The sequence below is a fragment of the Leptosomus discolor genome, chromosome 5 (assembly GCF_034619465.1).
Source record: "Leptosomus discolor isolate bLepDis1 chromosome 5, bLepDis1.hap2, whole genome shotgun sequence".
Taxonomy (NCBI): Eukaryota; Metazoa; Chordata; class Aves; order Leptosomiformes; family Leptosomidae; genus Leptosomus; species Leptosomus discolor.
Genome location: NC_141395.1, coordinates 44,728,946 through 44,751,090, shown reverse-complemented (window position 1 = coordinate 44,751,090; position 22,145 = coordinate 44,728,946). Strand labels below are relative to the sequence as shown.

Here is a 22,145-nt window from a genome sequence, read left to right as displayed (position 1 = left end):
AGCTGCCCAACCAGCGGTGGTAGGATGGCATGTGATGTACACAAGCTTTCAACAGGTGTCAAGAACAATCTCATGCACAGGATTTGTCTGCTACTAACACACGCAAACATCTGATGCTCAGAGACATCACCAGCCTCTTCAACAGCTCCTGAGGGTGCGCGTGAGTAGCTCAGGTAACAGCTCGCACAAGTGAGGTGTGCTGGCAGTTAAGCACAAGCAGCCATCGACATGCTACTCTGAAGCTGAAAAGTCAGCCTGTCACATATTGAAACCATCTGTAAATCCAGTGAATTTGCTGAAACAACAATTTATACTGTTTCCATATTTCTGAAATTATTCTTATTCTTCAACATGCAGAGGAAAATTAAGTCACATTTTCCTTAACAATTGCCATTCCCGCCTTGCTGTGCGTCACAGCCCTCTGGGCTGACTTCGGTAGCACTGACCTTGGATGTTGCTGCAGTGGCACTACTTTCCTTACCACTCCCTGGTGTGCTTTCCTTGATCGCTGCTGCCGCCGAGGCTTCTGCCTTCTTTGCACTTGTTTCCAGAGAAACAGGAGGCCCTACTTTCCCCAACCCACTCACTGGGGTTGAGGTCAGACTGCTTGATGGCCGCGATTGAGTATACCAGCTAGGGTAAAACAAGGGATCGATGGTTTCTGCTGCAGCTGGCCCTTGAGTGTCAGACTCTGGGGTCTGTTGAGAACCACTTGGTGTCACAACCTCATCCTTAATTAGGACAGATAAAGAGAAGAACAAGCAGAGTGCACCACGTTAACTTCCTGCCACAGCCATGTTGCTCTGCATGCCATGTTTGATATATTTCACTGCAAGGAATAGATTTGTTGTAATATATGGTCTGAAAGAATTACAATCAAAATGTGAAGAAAAAGCAACCATTGTCTGAATAACACAGGTACAGGAAAGAAAATAAGTTACCCAAAAAATAAAATAGGAGGGTAGAATTAGCTGGGAAGGGGATGCTGACTGAGAAAGCAGTAAGCAAGAGGTTCCTTAATTCAGGTAAACACCCAATTCAATCCTAAAAGTGTAAGAAATCCTGCATAAGAGCCTCATGAACAGGTACTAGCCATGAATGACAAGTGTAGGTACCTTTGAATGGCTTGTTGGGTTTTGGGTTAAGGACAACACATTTACCTATAAGCCTGTTGATATAAGCAGTCAGAATAAGAGGAATACAAAGACACTGGAGAGACACGTTTGCCCACCAGCCTTGCTATCAATGCTATAAGCCAAGCATAGTTGCTGTGCCAGGAAAGGAGCAGCCAGCTGAACTGTGCCTCTCTACCTGCATCAAGCTGATGGGCTTCACCCACATGGTACCTGCTATCACCACAGCATTTCTGCTTTGCCTTTCTTACACCAGAAAGCAAAAGCTGAAATACAGGTATCCCATACATGGCAACACCCACATGCCACGTCTGACAATATCCTAATGGCATTTTACAATCGCTACAGCAGCATGCCGTACCTTTCCCATTTTAGCCTTAGAAGTGAGAGACTTCATGTTAGTAGGCAGAATTGCTTGTGTGTAGTTCTTGCATAAAAACCTACATCAGTTAGGCAACGTAAGTTTAGTTAAGTCAGCGCAAATCCTTAAAATACACACTTTGGATAAATCAATAAAGCCTCATTTAAGAGTCTCCACACAACTGATGCAAACTCATGTATGTTTTTAAATCAAAGCCAAAACGGATCTATAGGATTTATCTTCCCTCATTTTATGTGGGGAGTTTACTACAATCAAGGATTCTTTATGTGCTCTTTTGTTTTCACACTGGTCTCCTCAAATACCCTCACAGTAGCCTTTATCTACTCAGCAACTTCACTGGTTAAATTGCATAAGAGTAGAATTTTCTAAGTTAATTATATGTAAGGCCAGCTAAAGTAGTACACGAAGTATGTTTTTTTATGTAGGTCTTTTAGAATATGTGGCAATTATGGTCTCGTTCTAATCTCATTTCTAAAGAAAAAGTGCTAGCCTAAATTATTCACACCCTGAATCTGTTTGCTGCTAGGTTGTAAGGTATGATATTTCCGCATCCATCTAGACGTTATCCCTAGGATGACCAGAGATGAAAGCGGCAAACACCATTCTCAGAAAACAGATTAGAAGTATGATCTAAAAACTGGTGGTGGGAAGCTCATGAAATCCAGAGAGAATGCAAAATTATCCTAGTATAAATATTTTAACAACCATTTCATTTGTAATAGTTAGTCTGAGTTAAATCACAGCAAGCAGAATATCCATTGTAATGTGCTTAACTCACAAACTGAATCTCTTTTATTTATATCTTATGTATCCCACATACATCTCTACTTAACTAGCAGCGTAATTTTTTACCTATCAAGTGATATAGATGCAGGTTGAGAGGGCGGGGCACAGTTGCATATATGTGTACAAGGGCAATGAACTATTTTGCTCTCCAGTGCATCGAATCCATTAGCCGTGCCCCTGACGCATGGTGCCTACAGGCCACAGGAGAGTGTTTTCTTGCCCTGCCATGGTGCACTCAGCATACCTGGTGGGGCAGCGGGGCACCGAGGGCACTTACCTGACCAGCCATGGCAACAGGCAGTGGCACCGGTGTGGGTTTGTCCAGGGTCTCTCCCACTGTGTTCTGCGGTTTGGGGTCCTGCTGAAGTGGCTGTGGTGCTTTCTCAGCCCCTTCCTCCTCCACCTCTTCCTCCTCCTCTCCTGATGACTCTGTGTGGACTTCATCCAAATCTTCACCATCCACTATCTCCTCCTCTTCCTCTTCCCCCTCCTCCTCTGATAGGACACACGTAAAAGGAGAGGGCCGAGCACCACATGAAGATGGCTATAGCCTTTATGTAACTAAAACAATACTTAAAATTGCATGGCAAAGCTACTGGTAATCTGCTGCCTGGAAGAGGACACAGGCTGAGAGGGCAGTGATGAGGAATCTGCTCCCACTAGCCTGGACTGGGCCCTGCCATGGAGCTGCCAGCAGGTGCTTCGCAGCAGGGAGGACACTGAGCACGCACACTTGTAAAATCTTAAGCTGGCCCTTTCCGTGGGAAGGAGGAAGGAAACTTCCACCAATGCAGTTACCCTCATAAAGGATGCACCGCCCTGCACTTTCTGGGCAGAGGATACCTGGTTTGGGACAATTTGCCAGTAAAAAAATACCTCTTGCAATTTCAGGTGTACGTTTGTTTTAAACACTATTGAAGCCATCATAATAAATCTTTATTAGGTCAGTGCTTTGCAATACAGGGCTGGAGGTTAGGGATACCAACCTCCCTAAAACCAGACTGCCAAACTTGGTCAAACCGTCGCTTTTGTGTCATCTGACACATCCTGCTGTCAGCATTTGTGGCTCGCCTTGTTTCCAGAGGGAGCCCTCTAACAATACATTTTCTTTTGCATAATCACACTGTTCATCCTCACGAACGTCAGAAGTTGTTCAGACCCACCCTGGCTCTTCAGAGAAATAAATTTAGATGTATGCATTAACCCAAGCTACAAATTGGCTGTGTATTTTTCACAGGTTACAGTTCTGCCTGAGTATGTAGAAGGAATGCAGATCTGCAAATTAAGTAACAGCCTCATAACAGAGAAACGTTTCTGCAGACAAATACACTCCTATAAGAAGAGTGCTGAATCTCTGCTTTCATGTCCCCTGCCTGCAGAGGACCTCATTGACTGTAGTAGGAGTTTCAAATGCAGGACTGAACTCCTGAGTGCCAAAGCCCTTGCTAATGTCTTGTTCCCAAGGAGTGGGTGTCACATTTCCCATCACATAGTGGGAGGGTGTGCCTGGAGAACAAGGTCACAATCTTGGCAGATGCACGTGTGTGGCAGCTGTGGCTCATCACAGGGATGAACCAGGCACGAGATTGTGACTAGGGATTGTCCCTCCCAGGACAAATCCCTGAGATTCATGGCCCTGCGAGATAGCACCTGCTCCTCTGCTGCTGACTGGTGCCACATCTGCTGTCTTGCTAGGTGGGCCCCTATGCCAAGCACAGCTAGCCCACAGATCCCAACCTACAGACCAAGATCTGCACAGCAGGCATGCAAGGTCCTTCACGTGAAACAGCTGTGAAGTTTGTATAAGGCGGGGCAGGGGAGTAAGCAGTGGGTGGCATCTGCAAGAGACTTAACTGGGCTGATAAAGGCAAATGTAAATTTACTAGCAGAACCCAGTGCTAGCAAGAAAGTTAGAGATATCCACATGATTATGACTGCTGCCTTTTAATAGGAGAGTTCAATTAACTTCTTGTGGCTTACTCTGTAAGGTAAAGCATAGATGATCTAGGTAAACCTAGATTTCAGGCTGCTTTGGTTAACGCAGAATTACAACTTTGCATTATTATATTGACACATTAAGCATGTTTAGACATGATGTCATGACAAAGGACATGACATGATGTTAGATGGAATGAAAGACGATAATATTTGCTTCCCTCTATAACTCTGTGATCTTGAATTTTGATTATGTTTCTGTTGTGTTTCTTGATTGTTATAAAAAAGAGTTAAAAAAACTATCTTTCTTAAGTACTTCTTTTAGTAGCAAGACTTCTGTTTCTTTAATAACTTCATAGAGCAGACAGGTCATACAAAAATGGCATCTTTTAGGGAAAAAAAGACTTTATAGACTGAGATGAAAGCTTAATTTTGTGGTCCCTTCACATGAGCAGTCAGTAAAATCATGAGCTTAGGAAAGTGTTGAGGCCATGTAAAAGGTAAGATTAATGATATCAACAGCTTATGTGATTTTTTTGACTCTGATGGATTTTTGCTTTTGATTATAACTGATACAAAATGGTCTAATTACACTTTGGGATGGAGAGAAATACGATTCAAGTTTTCCTACTCAGCATCATCATGTAAATCACACTCGGCTGCAATTTAAGATGTAATAGGTGAAATAAATGACATACCTCTGTCAAAATCAATTTCTCGTATAATCTTTTCTTCTCTACTGAGGTTCACTGTGAGTTGGTTCATATTTTCATATCCATCCTCTATTTTTTCCATTTGAAATCCTTTAGATGTTTCAGTAATTCTAAAACAGAGAGATTGGTTATCAGTTTTTGGATTTGCAGATAGATTTGTAATTAGTAATTCATCATAAAATCAAGAGTCCCAAGTTTAAATACTTACTTTTGCAGCAATGTTTTGGCATTCTGTGAAAAAAAAAGGAAATAACTTCTTAAATAGTTCCATTTTTTCAGAGATTTTATGCATTGAGATCTAATTCTTACACTGGCTTCTTCTAAATGCACTGGTATGGATCTCATAAATGACAACCATGAGATCTATGAATGAGATAAAATTTTTATGGTAATTGGGATACATCTGAGTAAATCTTTTAGTTCATTGAAGACTTTTTAATTAAAATCTGAATATCATAGGAAATACACACACTTTCTACAAAAATGAAATGGAAATATTTTTACTCTTTTGTATATGTGCGTTTGTGGTGAAAAGCAATTGTTCCATTACCAAAGATATATAACTGTATCTTTGACTGTCCATGAGGGCATGCTTCTGTAGTCACAAAATGTTATTTGTCTGGACAGAATATTGTAGTCTTCAAAGGCAATTCTTTGATGAAAATAAGTTATGGGGTTTTTTAGATTTTTTTTTTTGGGGGGTGGGGGTGGGGTGGGGGGAAGAAAACATCCTTCCAGCCTTTAATAAAGAGGAATTATAAATTTGCAGGACAATGAATTCAGTGAACAGGCTGCTGCTGGTTTCCTAATCAGCTTTCCTAAGTTTATAGTAAGAAAACAGAAGGAAAAAAAAAAAAGAAGTAAAGGCATAAAAATGTGACTTAGAACATTAAAGTCAATGCTTAGTTCTTGGAAAGTTAATCACTCTGTCAGTATACAAATGAAACCTATAACTCACAGAAGTTCATATACACATATGTTATAGTGGAGGGACAATAAAGATATCAGAATATATCAGAAAATGTTAAAACTCCTGTTTCTTCTTTGGGACCAGAAATTCATACACAGAATAGTATATCTTGGTGGAGATATCAAATACTCACATTCTTGGTTTGGATACTATTCACAAGAAAACTAGTCATTCGTCTATGCTGATGTAAGTGTTTAAAAATGAGTTTGTATAAATGTTCACTCAAAGATGACCAAACTCTGAATGTACCTAAAATTGAGAAATGCTTAAATAGTACTTCAATAAACCCATCATTCTTTTTCTGTCTCTATTTATAGACTTTATACCTGCAAAAATACGGCCATTTCTGGTTCTTCCATGAACTGGATTCCTGATTCAACCAGCTTTGACACAGCTTCCAAATGATCCGCATACTTCTTCATCAGGGAGCGGACGTGTTCCAGTTTCTCCTCTTGGGTTCTAGTGATTATTTGTGTCATTTCATTTTTTCTTTCTTCCAGTACAGAATAGAGATAATCAAATTTTTCACACAGCTGCTCCTTCTGTTGTCTGCAGCATTCCTGTGAATCATTTGGTTTATGTTAAACATATTATGTTCTTAAAAGAGTTGCTATTTTTACAGTTGCTTGGAAGCATTTTCATAAAATAAATTTCTCTTTCTGAACAGTGCAAAGGATTCTGAATGATCCCGGAGACTTTTATAATTTTCAAAGTCCAAGCTATTGGAACAAAAGTTTTAAAACTGTTCTCAAACTCTGAGTTTCAAGCTATTAAAAGCCTCCAAACAGGTTATGTATAACTTGTCAGTTTGCTAAAAAATTGTGAAATGTATTTATGACATCTGTAGTTATATATCAAAGTCTGCAGAAAAAGTAAAAACCACTACCATATTAGCAGCTGGGTTCATTTCCACGACCAGAATGGTTTTTAAAGGAGCAATCACATCAAATCAGAATTTTCTTTTTCTACCAGAGAACCTGGAACTATCCTGGCTGGGCTTGATTTTCACATATGCTCTCAAAGACTCTGTTTTGACAATAGGTGTCTATTATATGCTATTTACTGTGCACTAAATGAGGTAGAGGTACCACAAAGAAAATGGTGTGTGACAAAAGCACAAAGACAATAAGCAGAAATCAGGTTCCAACTCTACCTCCAGGCACTGATTTTCACATCATTTTTTGAGACACATTTATTTTACTTCCATCCAGACAACATAGCATATTTCATTGAGTAAGGAGGACGGGTTTGATAACTGCTTCATTGAGCAATCTCTAACATGAACACACTGCTTTTGCAAGGGCGGATTTATTGGGAGGAAATCAGGGACAGGTCATCTATAATGTCTAAGGCGTATCAAATAGAATACTTGAGTCATCTGTGTGCCCCAGGGCACACAGATGGGCATAACCTTATTGTGGTTATATCTGGTTGTGGACAGTGGTGATTATTTAAATCACTTTCCTAGGAACTGAGGCTGGGTCCCACAGTACTTTTGGAAGTGAAAAGACTGATTATTCATAGCACTTGGCCAGAGAGAATCCCACTTTTTTTCTTGACTTTCAGCCAGACCTCTTTCTTATGAGTGGTGACAGTCTGCTCTGTATCGTTCAAAGCCTTTTGAGGAAGGATATGTCGCCAAAAATCACTGTCTGGGTTGAGGGGTGGGGAGTGAATATAGATCTTGTTGCATGGACTCGAGTGTCCATCTTTGCTTCCCAATGAGAAAAAATAGACTAAATAGGCACTTCTAATTTAAAACTCCTTGCAGTTGGTCAGGCTTGTCCTGCCCTTCTGGAGGTCCTTGCCACCCCCCAGAAATTCCTGATTAGTGAATCATAGTGTGGGGATAAGGAAGCTTTTGAACCAAGTGAATCATGGTTCCTGGGTGTCATTCTATTGTTCAGACCTCAAATAATCTTACTCTCCTCTTTCACTTTTCTCCTAGTCTTCTCCCGGTGTTTCCTGCGCTTCCACTTGCTCCAGACTCCTTTTAGGTTTGGTCTACAATGACCTCGTCTGAAATGTTACTCAGATCACTTATAAAACAACCTTTATTTCAAGATGGGTGTGTGCTATCTTTGCCATTTGGCACAGGACAAGTGTTAGGAGAAAAAGAGCAAGAGAGTGATAGCAGTGATATCAAACATATATAAAAATCAATTGTATGTATACAAATCAATTGTATGTATTTTGTTAAGATACCCAGTACAGTCCCAAGTTACATAGACCAGAGATGTTCATTAACTGATGGTCTGTTCATGGTTAAGAGCAAAGCTAATACATTATTGTTTAAGAACATCTGCTAGATAGGATTCATTACTCCAACTTTTTGTTAACAGTCTTTGCATTGTGACCAAAGTATAGCTTGAGCCAAAGTCTTGGACTCAAGGACATTGGAGGGTCGCACCTTTTGAGTCTGAGGTCTGTGGGTGGTTGTGGAGCAGCCCTTTGACTCAATTCCGGAATGTACTGCACATAACCAGATGAAGGTGGAGAGATGATAATGAGATATAGGAATTAACATGCTTATGTATGAGAACCTGTTTATTATGCATCATGTATCCAATACAATCAGTAGCTGTTACAGGTTAGGTGTGCATTGTTGGTGAGAGACCTCTCCTGCGCGCCCAGCTGTCAATGAAGAATGCCTGCTTCTTAATACTGTATTGGTATTAAGAAGTTTTTTTCCTGGTTTCGGTGACAGCAGGGTGCCTGAGACATCCTTCCCTACATATATAGTATTTCCTGACAGTAGGTATTATGGAGCTGTGAACCTCAAGAGTGAGAGTGCAAAACAGATTCCTAACTGCAACTGCTGAAATATTTCTGAAATTTTCTCTTTCTGTATAAATTGTTCCCATATGAAGTCTCTGCCTGATGGAATTACCCTAAGCAGATACTGAGTAATGAAAAAGGTTAATAAACACATGACTTTCCATTCTAAAAAAGTTCTTGGCCTTTTTTGTTTTTTAAAGCACAGCTACAGCAAAAAGAAAAGGGTGCTTGCTACTGAGCATGAGCCGCACTGCTTGTTCTGAAGTAACTGTATAGACTGGCCGACACCATTAGCATTTGAAACAAACACTGTAATTTTTCCTTCACTATTTGACTCATATTGTTTACAGGGCTAAACAGTATTTATTTATTTATTATTGTTTTCCAGTATTTAGCATTTTATATCCCCCTTTTTATTTTCAGTATAATATAATACACAGTAATTTGGTCTACCTTTCAATCAATTAAAAACTATACAAGTATTAATCAATTTTCTGTTTGTTTTTCTGGTTTTTAGGGTCAGATAAGAGCAATAGCTAATTATAAAATTGTAGGCTATTGCTTACTCCGGCCAAAAGGAAAATGATCATGTATTTTCTGCAAAAGCAGATATGTATTGTTCTCTGCAAAGTGTTAAGCAGAGAGAAGAGACGATTCTAGATTATAAGGGTCTTTTCCATATGTGTACATTTCTGAGCTCCAGCTGTAGCTTTTCATCTTCAAGGACAAACTGATGTCAATTCAAACAAAGCTCTTGTATGGCAGAAAATGTGATTTGCTTGAAATGTAACATGAATGTGCCAAGGTAAGCTCTGAGGTCTAATTTTTGCAATCTTTGACTTTAAAGGTGAAAAGCCTGTTAAAACATCTGAAGGTAACATGGCTGCACTTTCTTTGGGGCTTCAAGTTTAAAGGTTAGACTTTAAACTGCGTGGATGACTCTGAGAAAGCTAGTGTCAGAAACTGTTGTATTTATCATGTTTTTTTAGCACAATGTTTTCTCCGTACTTCAGACTAGATGTTTGAAGTTTTGTTTCTGGTTCAGCCAGTTCAACTTAAATGAGTATAAGCTTTTGCTTTTGTATCATTTAGATTTCTGCATTTAACCTACTTGAAAGGCTTATTTCTGTCTGCAAAATCCTGATAGCAGCCAAATTCATCCTTGTAATGTGAAGGCTTCCTGACTACAGAGCTCTGACTGCCGCTAACACACTCTCTCATTTACTCGGGCAAATGGTTTTATGTTCTTTGAACCAAACTCGGACATTTTTTGTTCTTCCTTCCTCTGAAGAAATAGGAGTCTTGGGCAAATGTATACATAGATTGTGGAGTAAATTTTTCTTACCAATTAGAATCTATACATCTTGGATTAACTTCTTTTTCTATGCTGTTTCTCTTTTCTGCTCTAGCTCTGAAGGGTCAATATAATTCTAACTGGGCTGAGAGGCATGCAACTCCTTCACCAGATGCTTCATCAAACTCTGATCATAAAATCAAATCATATGAGCTCCTTTTAGCCTGTTTTCTGTGATGCTCAAGTTGGTGAGCTCGTATTTGTATTTGCTTTGCTGATCCAAACCTCTGGAGGATATGAAAGCCACTTCTGCTATTGCATGACACAAAACTAATTCCAGCATTGTCAGAGTAAGGCTTTCACCAGAAAATCCAGTAAGAACCCAAACTCTTCCCTCCCACCAGCAACAAAGCAAGACTCCTTAAAGGACAATGTAAGTATATTAAAAAGCTACCTCTGCGCAGAAGTAAAAGCAACCAAATACAGAGTTCACTGACATACTTGGAAGCTGCGCTGTGGCTACCCTGTGGCTGAGACTAAGGCTCTGTTCACAGGACCAGTCAGACTTTAGACTAACACCAGTCTCTTACAGCTCTAGAATCTGATCTTAGACGTTAAATGAGCTGTGAGTTGATGGCAGTTTGTTGGATCTGCTTTGAACATCAGTGATATCCTATGCCACTAAGAATGCTGAGCAAGACATGCTGATATGGATTATCCTTACTGTTTGTCCTCGATCACATGGTCAATGTCAGAGGCAGGCTGCTGAGCAGCATGTATCCTTTGGTTGAGGCAGTAGAGCTGATACTGTACAAAGCCACAAGTAACGGTTTAGTGAAACTATGTAGGAATGCATTTGAGTAAATTAAGGAATGATAGTTACCAGCAGTTTGAAAGATGTGACTTCACACTGAAATAACTGTATTGAAAGAGGTGATACCTACCTCAACTGTCTTGCAGGTCTCCTCCAGCTGCGTGACTATCCCTTGCACTCTGTCGTTGCTCCCCACCAGGACTGCAACGCCATCACTCAGCTCGGACTAGGCAGTAAGGGAAGAGTAAGCAGGGGGGTGTTAGACACCATCCCACTTCAGGGTGGGATCTAGCAGTGGAATCCCCATCTAACAGTGAGGAGCAGGAGATGAAGGAGTCCTAACAGAGTACTAGCTCTTTCCACTAGAACCAAGGAAAATTGGAGCTTTACTTGACCACAAGTTACCCACTAGTACTTTGACATTTGTTTCCTCTCCCAAAAAACTATAAAAACATTGATGTTTTGAAACTTTTCATGGAGAAGAAACTGTGGTTTGGAAAGGAGGAAGCACTTTGTTCTACAAGGCTCTTCTAGATGCTTTCATCTGAAGTGCTATGTTTCAACAGCCCCCAAATATTTGTTGAGAGAAAAGACTTTGTCTCTTGAGGTGTTGTTTTTTTTTCGCGCCTGGGTCTAGCCACGCCACTGTGGTATTTCCCTGAGGACTGTAGCTCTCAGCCCTGGAGAGGATAAGAGGTGGCCCACAGACCTGGAGGGACCAGGGTGCTACAGAGCTGGGACTGTAGAGAGGAAGGGAGAATAGGAGGAGGTGGAGGCTGAGCCACTGGCATGAGGGAAAGGAGTGGAAGAAAGAAATGGCCAGAGTGTGGGAATGGAGATGAGTGTGGGATATCCTTAGAAGAGGAAAGACAGAGAAGCTAGTCCCTAGAGAACTTGGGGAGGGTGCTGGGGAGGGTGAGGGGCCCTTGGAACACTGCCGTAGTGACAGAGGCAACCGTATCTGTGGCCTCCACAGCTTTGTAAAGGATTCTTTGAAACAAGCATCCTGCAGCCTCCAGTTTATACCTTCATTCTTGGGTGTGACTGCCCCTTTCCACAGGCACTCTGGGAAGGAAACCACTGCTTGCAAATCTCCATGCAAAGGGAGTGAATGGTGGCATGGATTCAGTCCAAGAAACTTCTCCCCTTTCTCCCTCCTTTTTTTGATTGAAAATGATGGTTGTAACTACTTTCCTAAAGCAAATTCTCATTTGTAGTTTCCACACACAAGCATCTGTGTGACAAAGTTGGAGGCTGGGGTTGCAAATTTGGCCTGTCTGACTGCTTGCCCCACTGGAGCCCTTGGGAAAAATGAGCTGTTTATCTCAGGAGGATAACCCAATGAGTCAGGTTTTAAATTAATACTGTATTAAAAATAAACAAGTCTTTTACTGGTGACAGCAAGGGCAGAGGATGTTAGGTACATCCTGTGCTGCCAACTATTGAATATTCCTGCATTCACTTGCAGGAGGAGGTTTTTCATTTAACTTTTCTTAAAAATGGGATACTTTAAGGCAGAAGTGCCTGATAGCTAACTATTTGATTTGTAATGTTCTGTTCTCTTTCCAGTTCATGTGTTGGAAATACCACTCTTTTTCAGATTTAAAGCACTGAAAAAAAGAGATAGGAACCTTGAAAGAGATCCTCAGGTTAACAGCAAATCGCTGTCTAAAACATTTTTCACTGCACTAACAAAAATGGGACACTGTAATATTTTTCTGTGTGATCTCTCATAAATTTATTTCACTGTGTTTCTATACAGTTTCCACAGATTTGTGTGAGCCTTTCATGCTCACACAGGAATAGCAAAGGCACGCCCAGGCCCCTTTGGAAGGTTGCAGGAAGCCCATGGTAATACTTTCCTGTTGATGGTCCTGTCAGTTGCTGGGAGGACTATGAGATCAAAAAGGTATTTACCTTCTGTCGCTGGTAAATGTTTGTGAGAGGAGCAACTTGACAGTCTTTGTGGGCACCAAAGACTTTGCACAAGGAGCAGGTAGGCATTTCACAATTCAAACAATAGATATTAATTCTCTCATCTTCGTGCTCTTCACACATTGGCTGGTCACATTTCCTTTCAGGTCTGCGAAAGAAAACGAGTTTTAAACAAACTTGGTGCTCATGAGTTTCTGATGACATCACTTAGGGTATCAGCACAAAATACAGTACATCTGTGTAGCAGTGTCCAAGGCTGACCTGAATACATAGCATAGACTTAAACTTGCTTCACGGGATGACTAAATAGACAGCAGTACAGCTTAATGTCCTGACACAACAGGGTGTGATGACAATATAGCAACATGACTTCATAGGGGGATTCCAGCTGTGAGTGTGACTGAACACCTGCTCATATTTAAAAATGTAAATCACCTCATTAAGACTGATCTCAGACTACTTGTGCACTTTAATTAATACCTAACATCTGTCTGAAATATGAAACGCATGCAATTTCTTTTGGGTTCATCATGCAAAATGTTGGGTACTTGGCCTTAGTGCAGCAAAGCTCTTATGCAGGGGACTAATTTGAAGCAAGACCTGTAGGTATTCGTGGGCATTATGCCTTTAACTCTATATGTCTGCTGACAAGCTTTGTGAGGCCCAGGTCAGTACTGTCAATATCAAATAGGACTGGGTCCTTACAGCCTTTACACATGCCAGCAATCAAAATAAGGTCTCACACATTAATTTTAGCCAGGTGTTATGTGTCTAGCTCACACAGTGTCAAACTTTTTAACAGTAGGTAACTCAATTGTACCTGTCACCAAGGGCATGGGTTACACAAGAAGCGTTCCTTTCCTGTGCTAAGCCAGGAACTGTCACCAGACTATAGCTCAGTCCTGATCATCTCTTCACCAAAATGATTTAGCCATATACACACAAGTCAATCCCTGCTATCTTAGGAACTAATTTAGTTCTAGCTTTCTTTAAAAAAGCCACTTAACTGGTGTTCCCAGTGTAAGTGAAAGCTCTGATCCAGTCTGTGTGGGCAGGCTGATGCTTTTCTGAGTCCATGCTTCAGGCTTAGCACCCTGAGGGCATCTGTGGCAAGCATATGAGCGTGTAAGGACGCGGTACCTGAGGACAGGGTCAGTAGATTGATGGAGGGAGTGTGCCTGGGGATTCGAGCTGCCAGAAGTTGCCACTCCTACTGTGGCAATGTTAAATATTTCCAACATAAGCCATTATCACCTTCTGCTACCATTTGGAAGGACACCTGTGACTTACCTGTAGCCAGTGGAGCAATGGCATCATAGAAATATATCTTTTCATCATTTGATAGAAAATATTTTCCAAAACTGTAGAATTTGATGAAATTACATGGAAACATTTTTTAAAAAGCCATTCTACAGAGCTGTGTAGCAAGGAGGCAACCAGTCATTCTACTCAAGTTAAAAAATATATGGAAAAATCATTATTTTAGCTTATATTAAAGTAGAGTTTTTCCATACAGTTTGGTAGAGTGGACATGGCTTTTGTTTTTTGATTACAAAGTACCAGTTTTCTCTTCTGAAGGGAATGGAATGTGATCAATTAGATGTGTTTAAAAAAATATTAGGCAACAAAGAAAATGTCTCATGCATTAATATTTCTTAATTTCAAAAGGTCACTGGAATTTAAAAGGTTCCTAAGGAAAATCTGTAATAGACACTTCTGAAGGAAGTCTATATTATTTGAATCAGATTTTCAGAATACATTTGCATAAGGCACTCGGTGTGTCAAACTGAGCACCATTTCAATGCCAGTTCAAAGAGGCGTGTCTCCACTATAAAAAATGCTTTACATTGTTTGCAGATGATTGCAAAGAGCCCCTAATATATTCATGTTACAGTGCACCAGTGGGAAGGCCTGTATGTGAGGGCAATAACAGACAATGAATTTCAAAGTGATTCATTAAGCCTGAAGTAGCTGATCTTCCTGCAAATATTTACAAGACCAGATCAGAAACTGCTAGAATGTTATTTGACACTGGAATGGTGCCACTAGCGTGAAAGACACATAGCACAGGGCAAAAAGGTGAGAGTGTCAAGCAAATTCAGCCAGAAGTAGCCAATCTTCAAAGGTGCTGCAAAGAGCTAGAAGAAACCTGGCAGAACTCCTTGAACTAGCGGGGCCCTGAAGACAGTGACAAAAGACTAGAAGTAAACAGATCTACAGTCTCTTTCCTAGGCTGTGCAGAAGGAGAGATTATTAGCACCACATTCCCTGACTTCAGAGGGGATTCCCTATGTCTATGTCGGTGTAGCACAAGCCAAAACACAACCTCTAAGTTTAAAATGGTGGCTGCTCCTGAAACAGGAGATTAAAGAGTAACTGATAGGAAAATGACAGCATGGCTTTAGTAGAAGAAAAGATTCATCACAGATACACTTGTGACAAAAGAAGTGGCAGGTTACTGAAATGGCCTAATAGATTTTTGTTCTCGTTCTCTGACTCTGTTCTTTGAGATGCTAACCCTGTGTTTGATTCCTACAGGCCTATTCTTTTCCATTAAAATTGGATTTGGACCTTAATGTGTGGAGTGTTGTGCATGTTTTATGGAGAGGAGGATTCTCAGCACTGGTGAGGCCACAGCTGGAATACTGGGTCCAGTTCTGGGCTGCCCAGTGCATGACACACATGGACATACTGGAGAGAGCCCAGCAAAAGCCCACTAAGATGATTAAGGGTCTGAATGCATCTCTCCCGTGAGGAAAGTCTGAGAGAGCTGGGACTTTCAGCCTGGATAAGAGAAGGTTCAGGGGTATCTTAACAATGACCTTGATCATATCAATACCTTCAGGTATCTAAACACCTGGAGGGAGGGTGCAAAGAGAACAGAGCCAGACTCTTTCCAGTTGTTCCCAATGCCAGGACCAGAGGCAGTGGACACGCACTGAAACACAGGAGGTTCCTTCTAAACATCAGGACTAAACAGTCAACGGGACTGAGCACTGGCACAGGTTGCCTGGGGAAGTTGTGAAGTCTCCATCCTTGCAAATACTCAAAAGGCATCTGGGCATGGTCCTGGACAGCTGCCTCTGGGTGGCCCTGCTTGAGCAGGGTGGTTGGACCAGATGACGTCCAGAGGTCCCGTCCAATCTCAGCCGTTCTGTGATTCTGTGATTTGGTGAGGAAATGTAAAGTTGCTGGGCACATAAAGGAGCACACTTTAATTAAGGAGATAGTAAGACCTCAGGAAAACTACTGTTTAGTTATAGGGTATGATTCCCTTAGGGTTCTTACAAATCTAAAAAGGTCTCTACTGAAATCCTGAATCAAACTTCGATAATGTTTTTACTGAGGACACTAAGATAGCTGTAGACCTTCCTGTACCATCACATCACCTAGTGCCTGCACCTGGTCAGAGGATGGAGAGTATCTGCATGACTGTATGCACAGTCAGGTCATTAGTGACGATATTAAACAGCACTAGCCTCAGTCTCAATCTCAGGCATACACCACTACTGAGTGGCCTCTGCCTGACTTCATGCTGCTCACCATGACTCTTTGAGCCTGACGGTTGAGTCAGTTTTCAGTCCACTTCATTGTGCACTCAAGACCTTATTTCATCAGCTTGTCAATAAAGATATTTAGGAGACTGTGTTGAAAGTCTAGATAAACAACATCCACTGCTCTCCTCTTATTCACTGAGTTAGTCATCATACTATAAAAGGCTAACAGGTTGCTCAGGCTGATTTCCCCTTCATAAATCCATGCTGACTATTTCTAATCACCTTCTGGTCTTTTACATGTTTGAAAACGGTTTCCAGGAGGGTTTGCTCCAACAGCTTTCCAGGGACCACCGTGAGGATGACCAGTCTGTAGTTCCCTGGATTCTCCTCCTTGCACTTCTTGAAGACTGGAGTAACATTTCATTTCTTCCAGGCCAGTCCTCAGGAACCTATCCTGATTATCATCACCTTTCAAAGATTATCAAGAGTGACCTTGCAATGACAGCCAGCTCCCTCACCACTCATGGGTGCCTCCCATAAGGACATCCAGGGTTTTTTAATATTCCCTAACCTGATCCCCCTCCGCGCAGGGTAAGTCTTCCTTCTCCTTTCCTGCTGGTCTCGGGGGCCTGGGATTCCTGAAGACTGATCTTACTAGTAAAGACTGAGGTGAAGAAGGCGTTGAGCACCTTGTTCTTTTCTATGTCCTTTGTCACACAAGCTCCTGCTATGTTTTGCAGTGGACCCACACTTTCCCTAATCCTCCTTTTGCTGCTGATGTACCTGTAGGAGCTTTTCTTGTTAGCCTTCATGTCCCTTGCCAGATTCAGTTCAGGATTCAGCTGGTAACAAAGCCCAAAGCACCTTTTGATCAGGAACAGCCAGCCGAGCTTGTTTAGAGGCTGCCAGAGCTTGCAAGAAGTGACAGACTCCTGTTGCTACCCTTTCCTGGTGGCAGCAGGCACCCTGATGTTCCTCAGATAGTTCAGGTAATCAGTGGCCTACAGACTTTCAAAGATTAGTTCAATGTTTTAGCAAACTCTGTTTCCACTGGGTTCAGTCCTTTGCTGTCCTTTACAGCTTTGTAGGAGCCACATGCTGCTTGAAGATTTCGTTCCTTGTGTTCCTAATAGATTCTAAATTGGGCAGTAGGCTACGCTGCCATTAGCTGGAATTTGATGAGCAATGGGATAAAAGACCATACGATGTGACTTTTTGTAACAGGAGGGGCTGTACAAGAGGGCTTGGGCAGCCCCTCCCAACTCCATAGCCCAGCTCCAGCCCCAGCTTTTATTTAAAAAAAAATAAATTCCTTAATTCAAATAGAAACTCAAATTTTAAAAAATAATTTTGAAATAAATTATTTTTGACTAACAGGAGACAAAGTTTGCTCCTCAGCTGAATTCGCCTCACTCTCCTAAATTCACGTGCAACGCAGCTGGGAGCTGGCATCATTCTGGCACATGCAATTATGGTGAATTATACCCACAGAAGGACTCAAGGGGAAGAGGCTCCTGTCTGGAAATCACAGGTGTTGCCAGTTTGAAGAGTTGTCTTGGGAAGAAACAAGGAGACAAAGGTCACATCTCACCCTCTTATGTACCCCTACCAGACCCCAGCCCTTAGATTGGAAGAGACTGATACAAAAGGAAGAAGTTGAGAAGACTTGATTTCCCTTGACTTTTTGATTCAGTGGGACAGCATGGGGTAAAGCCATGGCAGATCTTGCTTATGCTTTCGTGGGAGCCTAAGGAATATTAGGCAGAGGGAGATAAGCAGCTGAGGCCTACAAAGTGAGAAACAGTTTAGATAACGCTGCTATGCATTGCCACTGCTACGTAACCCTGAAGATAACTTTCATTCTAAGGACATACGTGAAGGTTAAATAAGCACCTTAATGGATTAAATAAATGAACCTTTTGGACAAATGTCTAAGCAAATATATGGTCATATTTGTATTTTTTTCTATTCTCCCCTTTTATTCATCATGTGTTTTACTTTCATGGAGTTAAAAAACCAATCTACTAAATTTCTAACATTTCTGTTTAACTGAATTTTGTTCCAATTGCCCATGAGCTACGTGGGAAAAGGAGCTGCATTTCTTTAAGTTAAACACAGCTGTGAGATGAAAAAAAAAAAAAAAAACCCAAGAAAGATGTGAGGCCACACATGTCCAGATTATTTGGTTAAATGCAAAGTCCACCACTGTAGTTTTGCTGCTTCATTTCCTCCCAGGTTTTGCTGACTAAAGTAATATTTGGATATCAATGACACACACAAGGGTAGTTGACCTTCCCTTGGCACTGAGTGTGAAGGGCAGCAGAAAAGACATTTTTAAGCCAACCTCGTGCTCTCCGAGGCTTTGGCGTCCAACTATGCCCAGCTACAGCAGTCCCTGAAGGGGTTCAAACAGCTAGGAACAGCCAAAGTACAGTCAGGCTCCAAAACGTTCTCTCTGCTAGTGACTGTCCTCCTCTGCCAGAGGAAGGTAGAAGTGCCCTAAGCCATCCCAAGCACCGGGATCCGACAGTTGTGTCCAGCTGCTCCAGTGATACTGCCTCATTGTCCCTGTGAAACCAAGCTCCTTGTTGGGTGGGATGGGAAGACTGTGAGGGAGCATGGCCAGGATTACACCTTCCTTCATGTGTACAAAACACCATTCTGTACAAAACCATCCCTATGGATCCACCCTCTTGACAAAAGGCAGCTTCCCTGGGTGAGAGCTGCTTGCTTGGTGGCCTGGGTCCAGGGTTAGCTTCTCCTCTACCAAGTTTCCCACAGTGGTACCATGCATCTGGTCCATCCCACGGAAAGTGAGACAAGAATGCAACATTTTTCTGTTGCTGGATCTATTACACATCCAATGCAGGCAGTTAACATTTGGGACTAGTCTTACTTTTTAGGATTAACTCATTCCTCTGCCTTGAGGTCCTGATTCTTGTGCACAGCCACACAACACTGATGCATGTTATTTCTGGCTGTTCCTTTTCTTTTATGGAGTCCTAGATAAGCCTTGAGTTCACATCCCAAGCTGACAGGAACGGACCTTTTTTTTTAATTGAGCTTTGATTTGACATTATGATGCAGGGTATATTCTGCGTGAAATTCAGTTTTCTTCTTGTTTGCACTGTCTTTGTCTGTCCCTCAGGATTTTCTAATGAGATTTGGAATTTATTTCCCTTCTTTAGCATGAGAACTCACAGGTTAAAGATAAACAAGAGTTGTCTGAACTGCTTTTAAAATAAGTGATGTGAACCTAGCTACGTTTCCCTTATTCATGTGAGCAGCCATGCTGACCTCAAGGGCTTTGATTGCATGGGTAAGTGTTGCTCATGTGAATAGTCACGGCATAGACCTCTGCTGTAAGTGGAAGCAGGGAAATCCAGCATCTATTTGCATACGGTTTTCTGTGCTGAGTGAGAGCTGACTTCATTGCATAGCAAACAGACAGGCACACATGGCAGCACCATCCCTTTCCCCACTTCTAAGAGAGGAAACGACTAAATCAACCTCATGTGCACGGAAAGACCAAAGGCCACTAGTCCCCTAAGCCATGTATGCTTTTGTGGCAAACCTCTGAAGGGTACACACTCACTCATTACCTTGTGGACTCCTGCTTGTAGATATCGATGATGTTCTCCACCAGCAGGTTCCTCTGCAGCCCGTAGATGCCATGCCGGTCAAGGACCACTTCATGCCTACAGGAGGGACAGCGAAAGCGGCCTCCCGACGCCATGGTTGTGCCTCCCCTGGTTGGCAGGTAGGGGTTGGAGGCCTGCTCTTGCCAAGCAGCACAAGGAGAGGCAAGTGAGGCCATGCAAAACCATGAAAACCTCTTTCAAAAGCACTGGGGCAAAAACATGCTCGTAAGAAACCATTTGTCAATACACCCAAGAAGAGGGTTGCTCCAACAAACTACTCCCAGGAAAGCACCTGGTGACTGCCAGGTGAGGGGCCAATTCCCCAGCTCACATGTGCGCGTCCCTGCAGCTAACAGGTGACACCCTAATCTGTTGTGAGCTCAGCCCTGACCCCTGGGAGCACTCAACTTCTGCTTTAAATCACTCCCCACCCAGTCTTACCAACAGTTAAAAGCAGTCAATCAAAACATGTTAAAAATCTGCTTTTTAATTCATTTCAGCCAGTGCTGCTTGGGAAGCAGAGCTTTCTGCAGGAAGAAACCTACCTGGAAAATGTCACTGGCACATTTCCGACAGAGGTTGTGCTGGCAGGGAAGGATGACCACAGGCTTGGTGAACATCTCCAAGCAGATGGGGCAAATCAGCTGTTTCTCCAGATTATCCATGGTTTGCTGCTCTTTGGAGAAGGACTTGTAGTTCAGGGAGGTGCTCATCCCTAGCTTTTCCAGGGGCATATGCCCAGGATCACAGCGTTGCAGGGGGGGTTCTGGGTCAATTTTCCTTTAAATAAGTCCAAGGCTGTGCTGCAATCAGAGGCTCTCTATGTTGTTCTGGACAGAGGACATTGTTTAAATGAGGGGCTGAAGGGAGCTGGGGCTGTTTTTAGCAGCGCGGCGTCACAAGATGCCATCCTGTCGTGCCCATATAAGCACGTGAGAGGAGGACAGACTAGGACAGGTGACAGCTGGCGGGGGGACGGGGGGGCAGCCAGTGGGGCCCTGGCTCTCCTCACTCCCACATGGCAGCCTTCACCCCTCGAGGAAGAGGGCAAGTGATAAGCAAATGAAATCTGCTCACCTCCTTATCTCTGCATGGTGGTGGAGGGCTGCTCCAATCTACCCAGTCACACACTGCAGCCTAATACTGTTTTGAGCAACCAGCTGTAGCTGTGAGATGCCGGATGCAATTTTGCCTGTGTGTTTTGGCAGGTGCCAGGATCTTGCCTTTCCAAGGTAAGAAGCACATGCAGTTGTTGAAGAAGACAATACAAGCAATGCCTCTGCTGGAACTCAGACACTTCAGGGCGTAAACATGTCACCACGCTAAGAACCGGTTAAAAGAATTGCCTGCCTATAACTGTGCTTAAGTTTCTTCCGGTATGATTTTTTTTTAGGAGCTGTAACGTAAGAATCTCACATGACTATTCAAGCCATTAACTCCACAGCAGCTTAAATATGCACCAAAAAATTATTTGAATTTCCTGATGAGAAAGAGATAGAAGAAATACAGTATGAAAAGCTTTCATTTGTACTGCTAGAGAATAAGTGCTAATTGTATGTGCTCTCTCTCTGCATAGTTTAATTCAAATATATTTTAGTTTTGGGTACTGATGTGTTTATATATCTTTATTAGACATTGATATCCCTCTCAGCTTGGCACTTGTTCCAGAGTTATTTTTAAAATGACAATTTCCCAGATAATTTGTGGCATGTGATGCCTGATCTTAAGGGAAAGCCATCTGTGCTTCTACTTGCCAATAGTTTATCACACAACTGTACAAGCAATAAAAATCTCATCCTCAAATTTAAGTCCTTGCATGTACAGTATAAAATAACCCTACCACTGTGCTGTGCATGTAATCAGAATATTGTCTTCTCTTTTAATCTGTAACTACAGTATGTTCTCTGTTAAGTGTCTTGTAGAAAGCTCTCATGTTTTTTCTACCTTATGAACAGATACGGCTTGCACCTAAAGTATGCTATAGAGCGGCTGAGTGAGTCCCCTATGTCTCCAGGGGCAGACCACAACTCCTAAGCAGGGCCCTTTATCTGCATGCAGCACCAGTCTGGAAACTGGACACTTCAGGGAAATGTAAAATGAAGGTTTTCATTGATTTCTGCATGAAAATTAATACTATGCTCTGTATGCAATGGCAATGAATCACATTAAATTAAATGTATTATTGACTATTTTATTTTCAATATTTTGCATACTTTTTAAGCATTTGGGTGAAATCCTGTACCCATTTGCAGCCCACCGAGGTGGAA

The 22,145-nt window shown here is 42.1% G+C and overlaps 1 protein-coding gene across 2 annotated transcripts in view; it reads right to left on the bottom strand.

Annotated features, from left to right (window-relative positions):
• Positions 1–20,612, bottom strand: part of TRIM55 (tripartite motif containing 55) — a 37,424-nt gene extending 16,812 nt beyond the window's left edge. Inside the window, exons 1-9 of one of the 2 annotated variants that reach the window (XM_009947779.2) lie at positions 20,424–20,612; positions 19,840–20,012; positions 12,723–12,888; positions 10,936–11,031; positions 6,246–6,479; positions 5,158–5,180; positions 4,935–5,059; positions 2,579–2,796; positions 447–731 (exon numbers count right to left, since the gene is read on the bottom strand). In XM_009947779.2, the coding sequence (XP_009946081.2) occupies positions 447–731; positions 2,579–2,796; positions 4,935–5,059; positions 5,158–5,180; positions 6,246–6,479; positions 10,936–11,031; positions 12,723–12,888; positions 19,840–20,012; positions 20,424–20,612 (1,509 nt within the window). The remainder of the gene's footprint in view (positions 1–446; positions 732–2,578; positions 2,797–4,934; positions 5,060–5,157; positions 5,181–6,245; positions 6,480–10,935; positions 11,032–12,722; positions 12,889–19,839; positions 20,013–20,423) is intronic. The other variant, XM_086465502.1, reaches the window with a different exon arrangement.
• Positions 20,613–22,145: the final 1,533 nt, after the last annotated feature.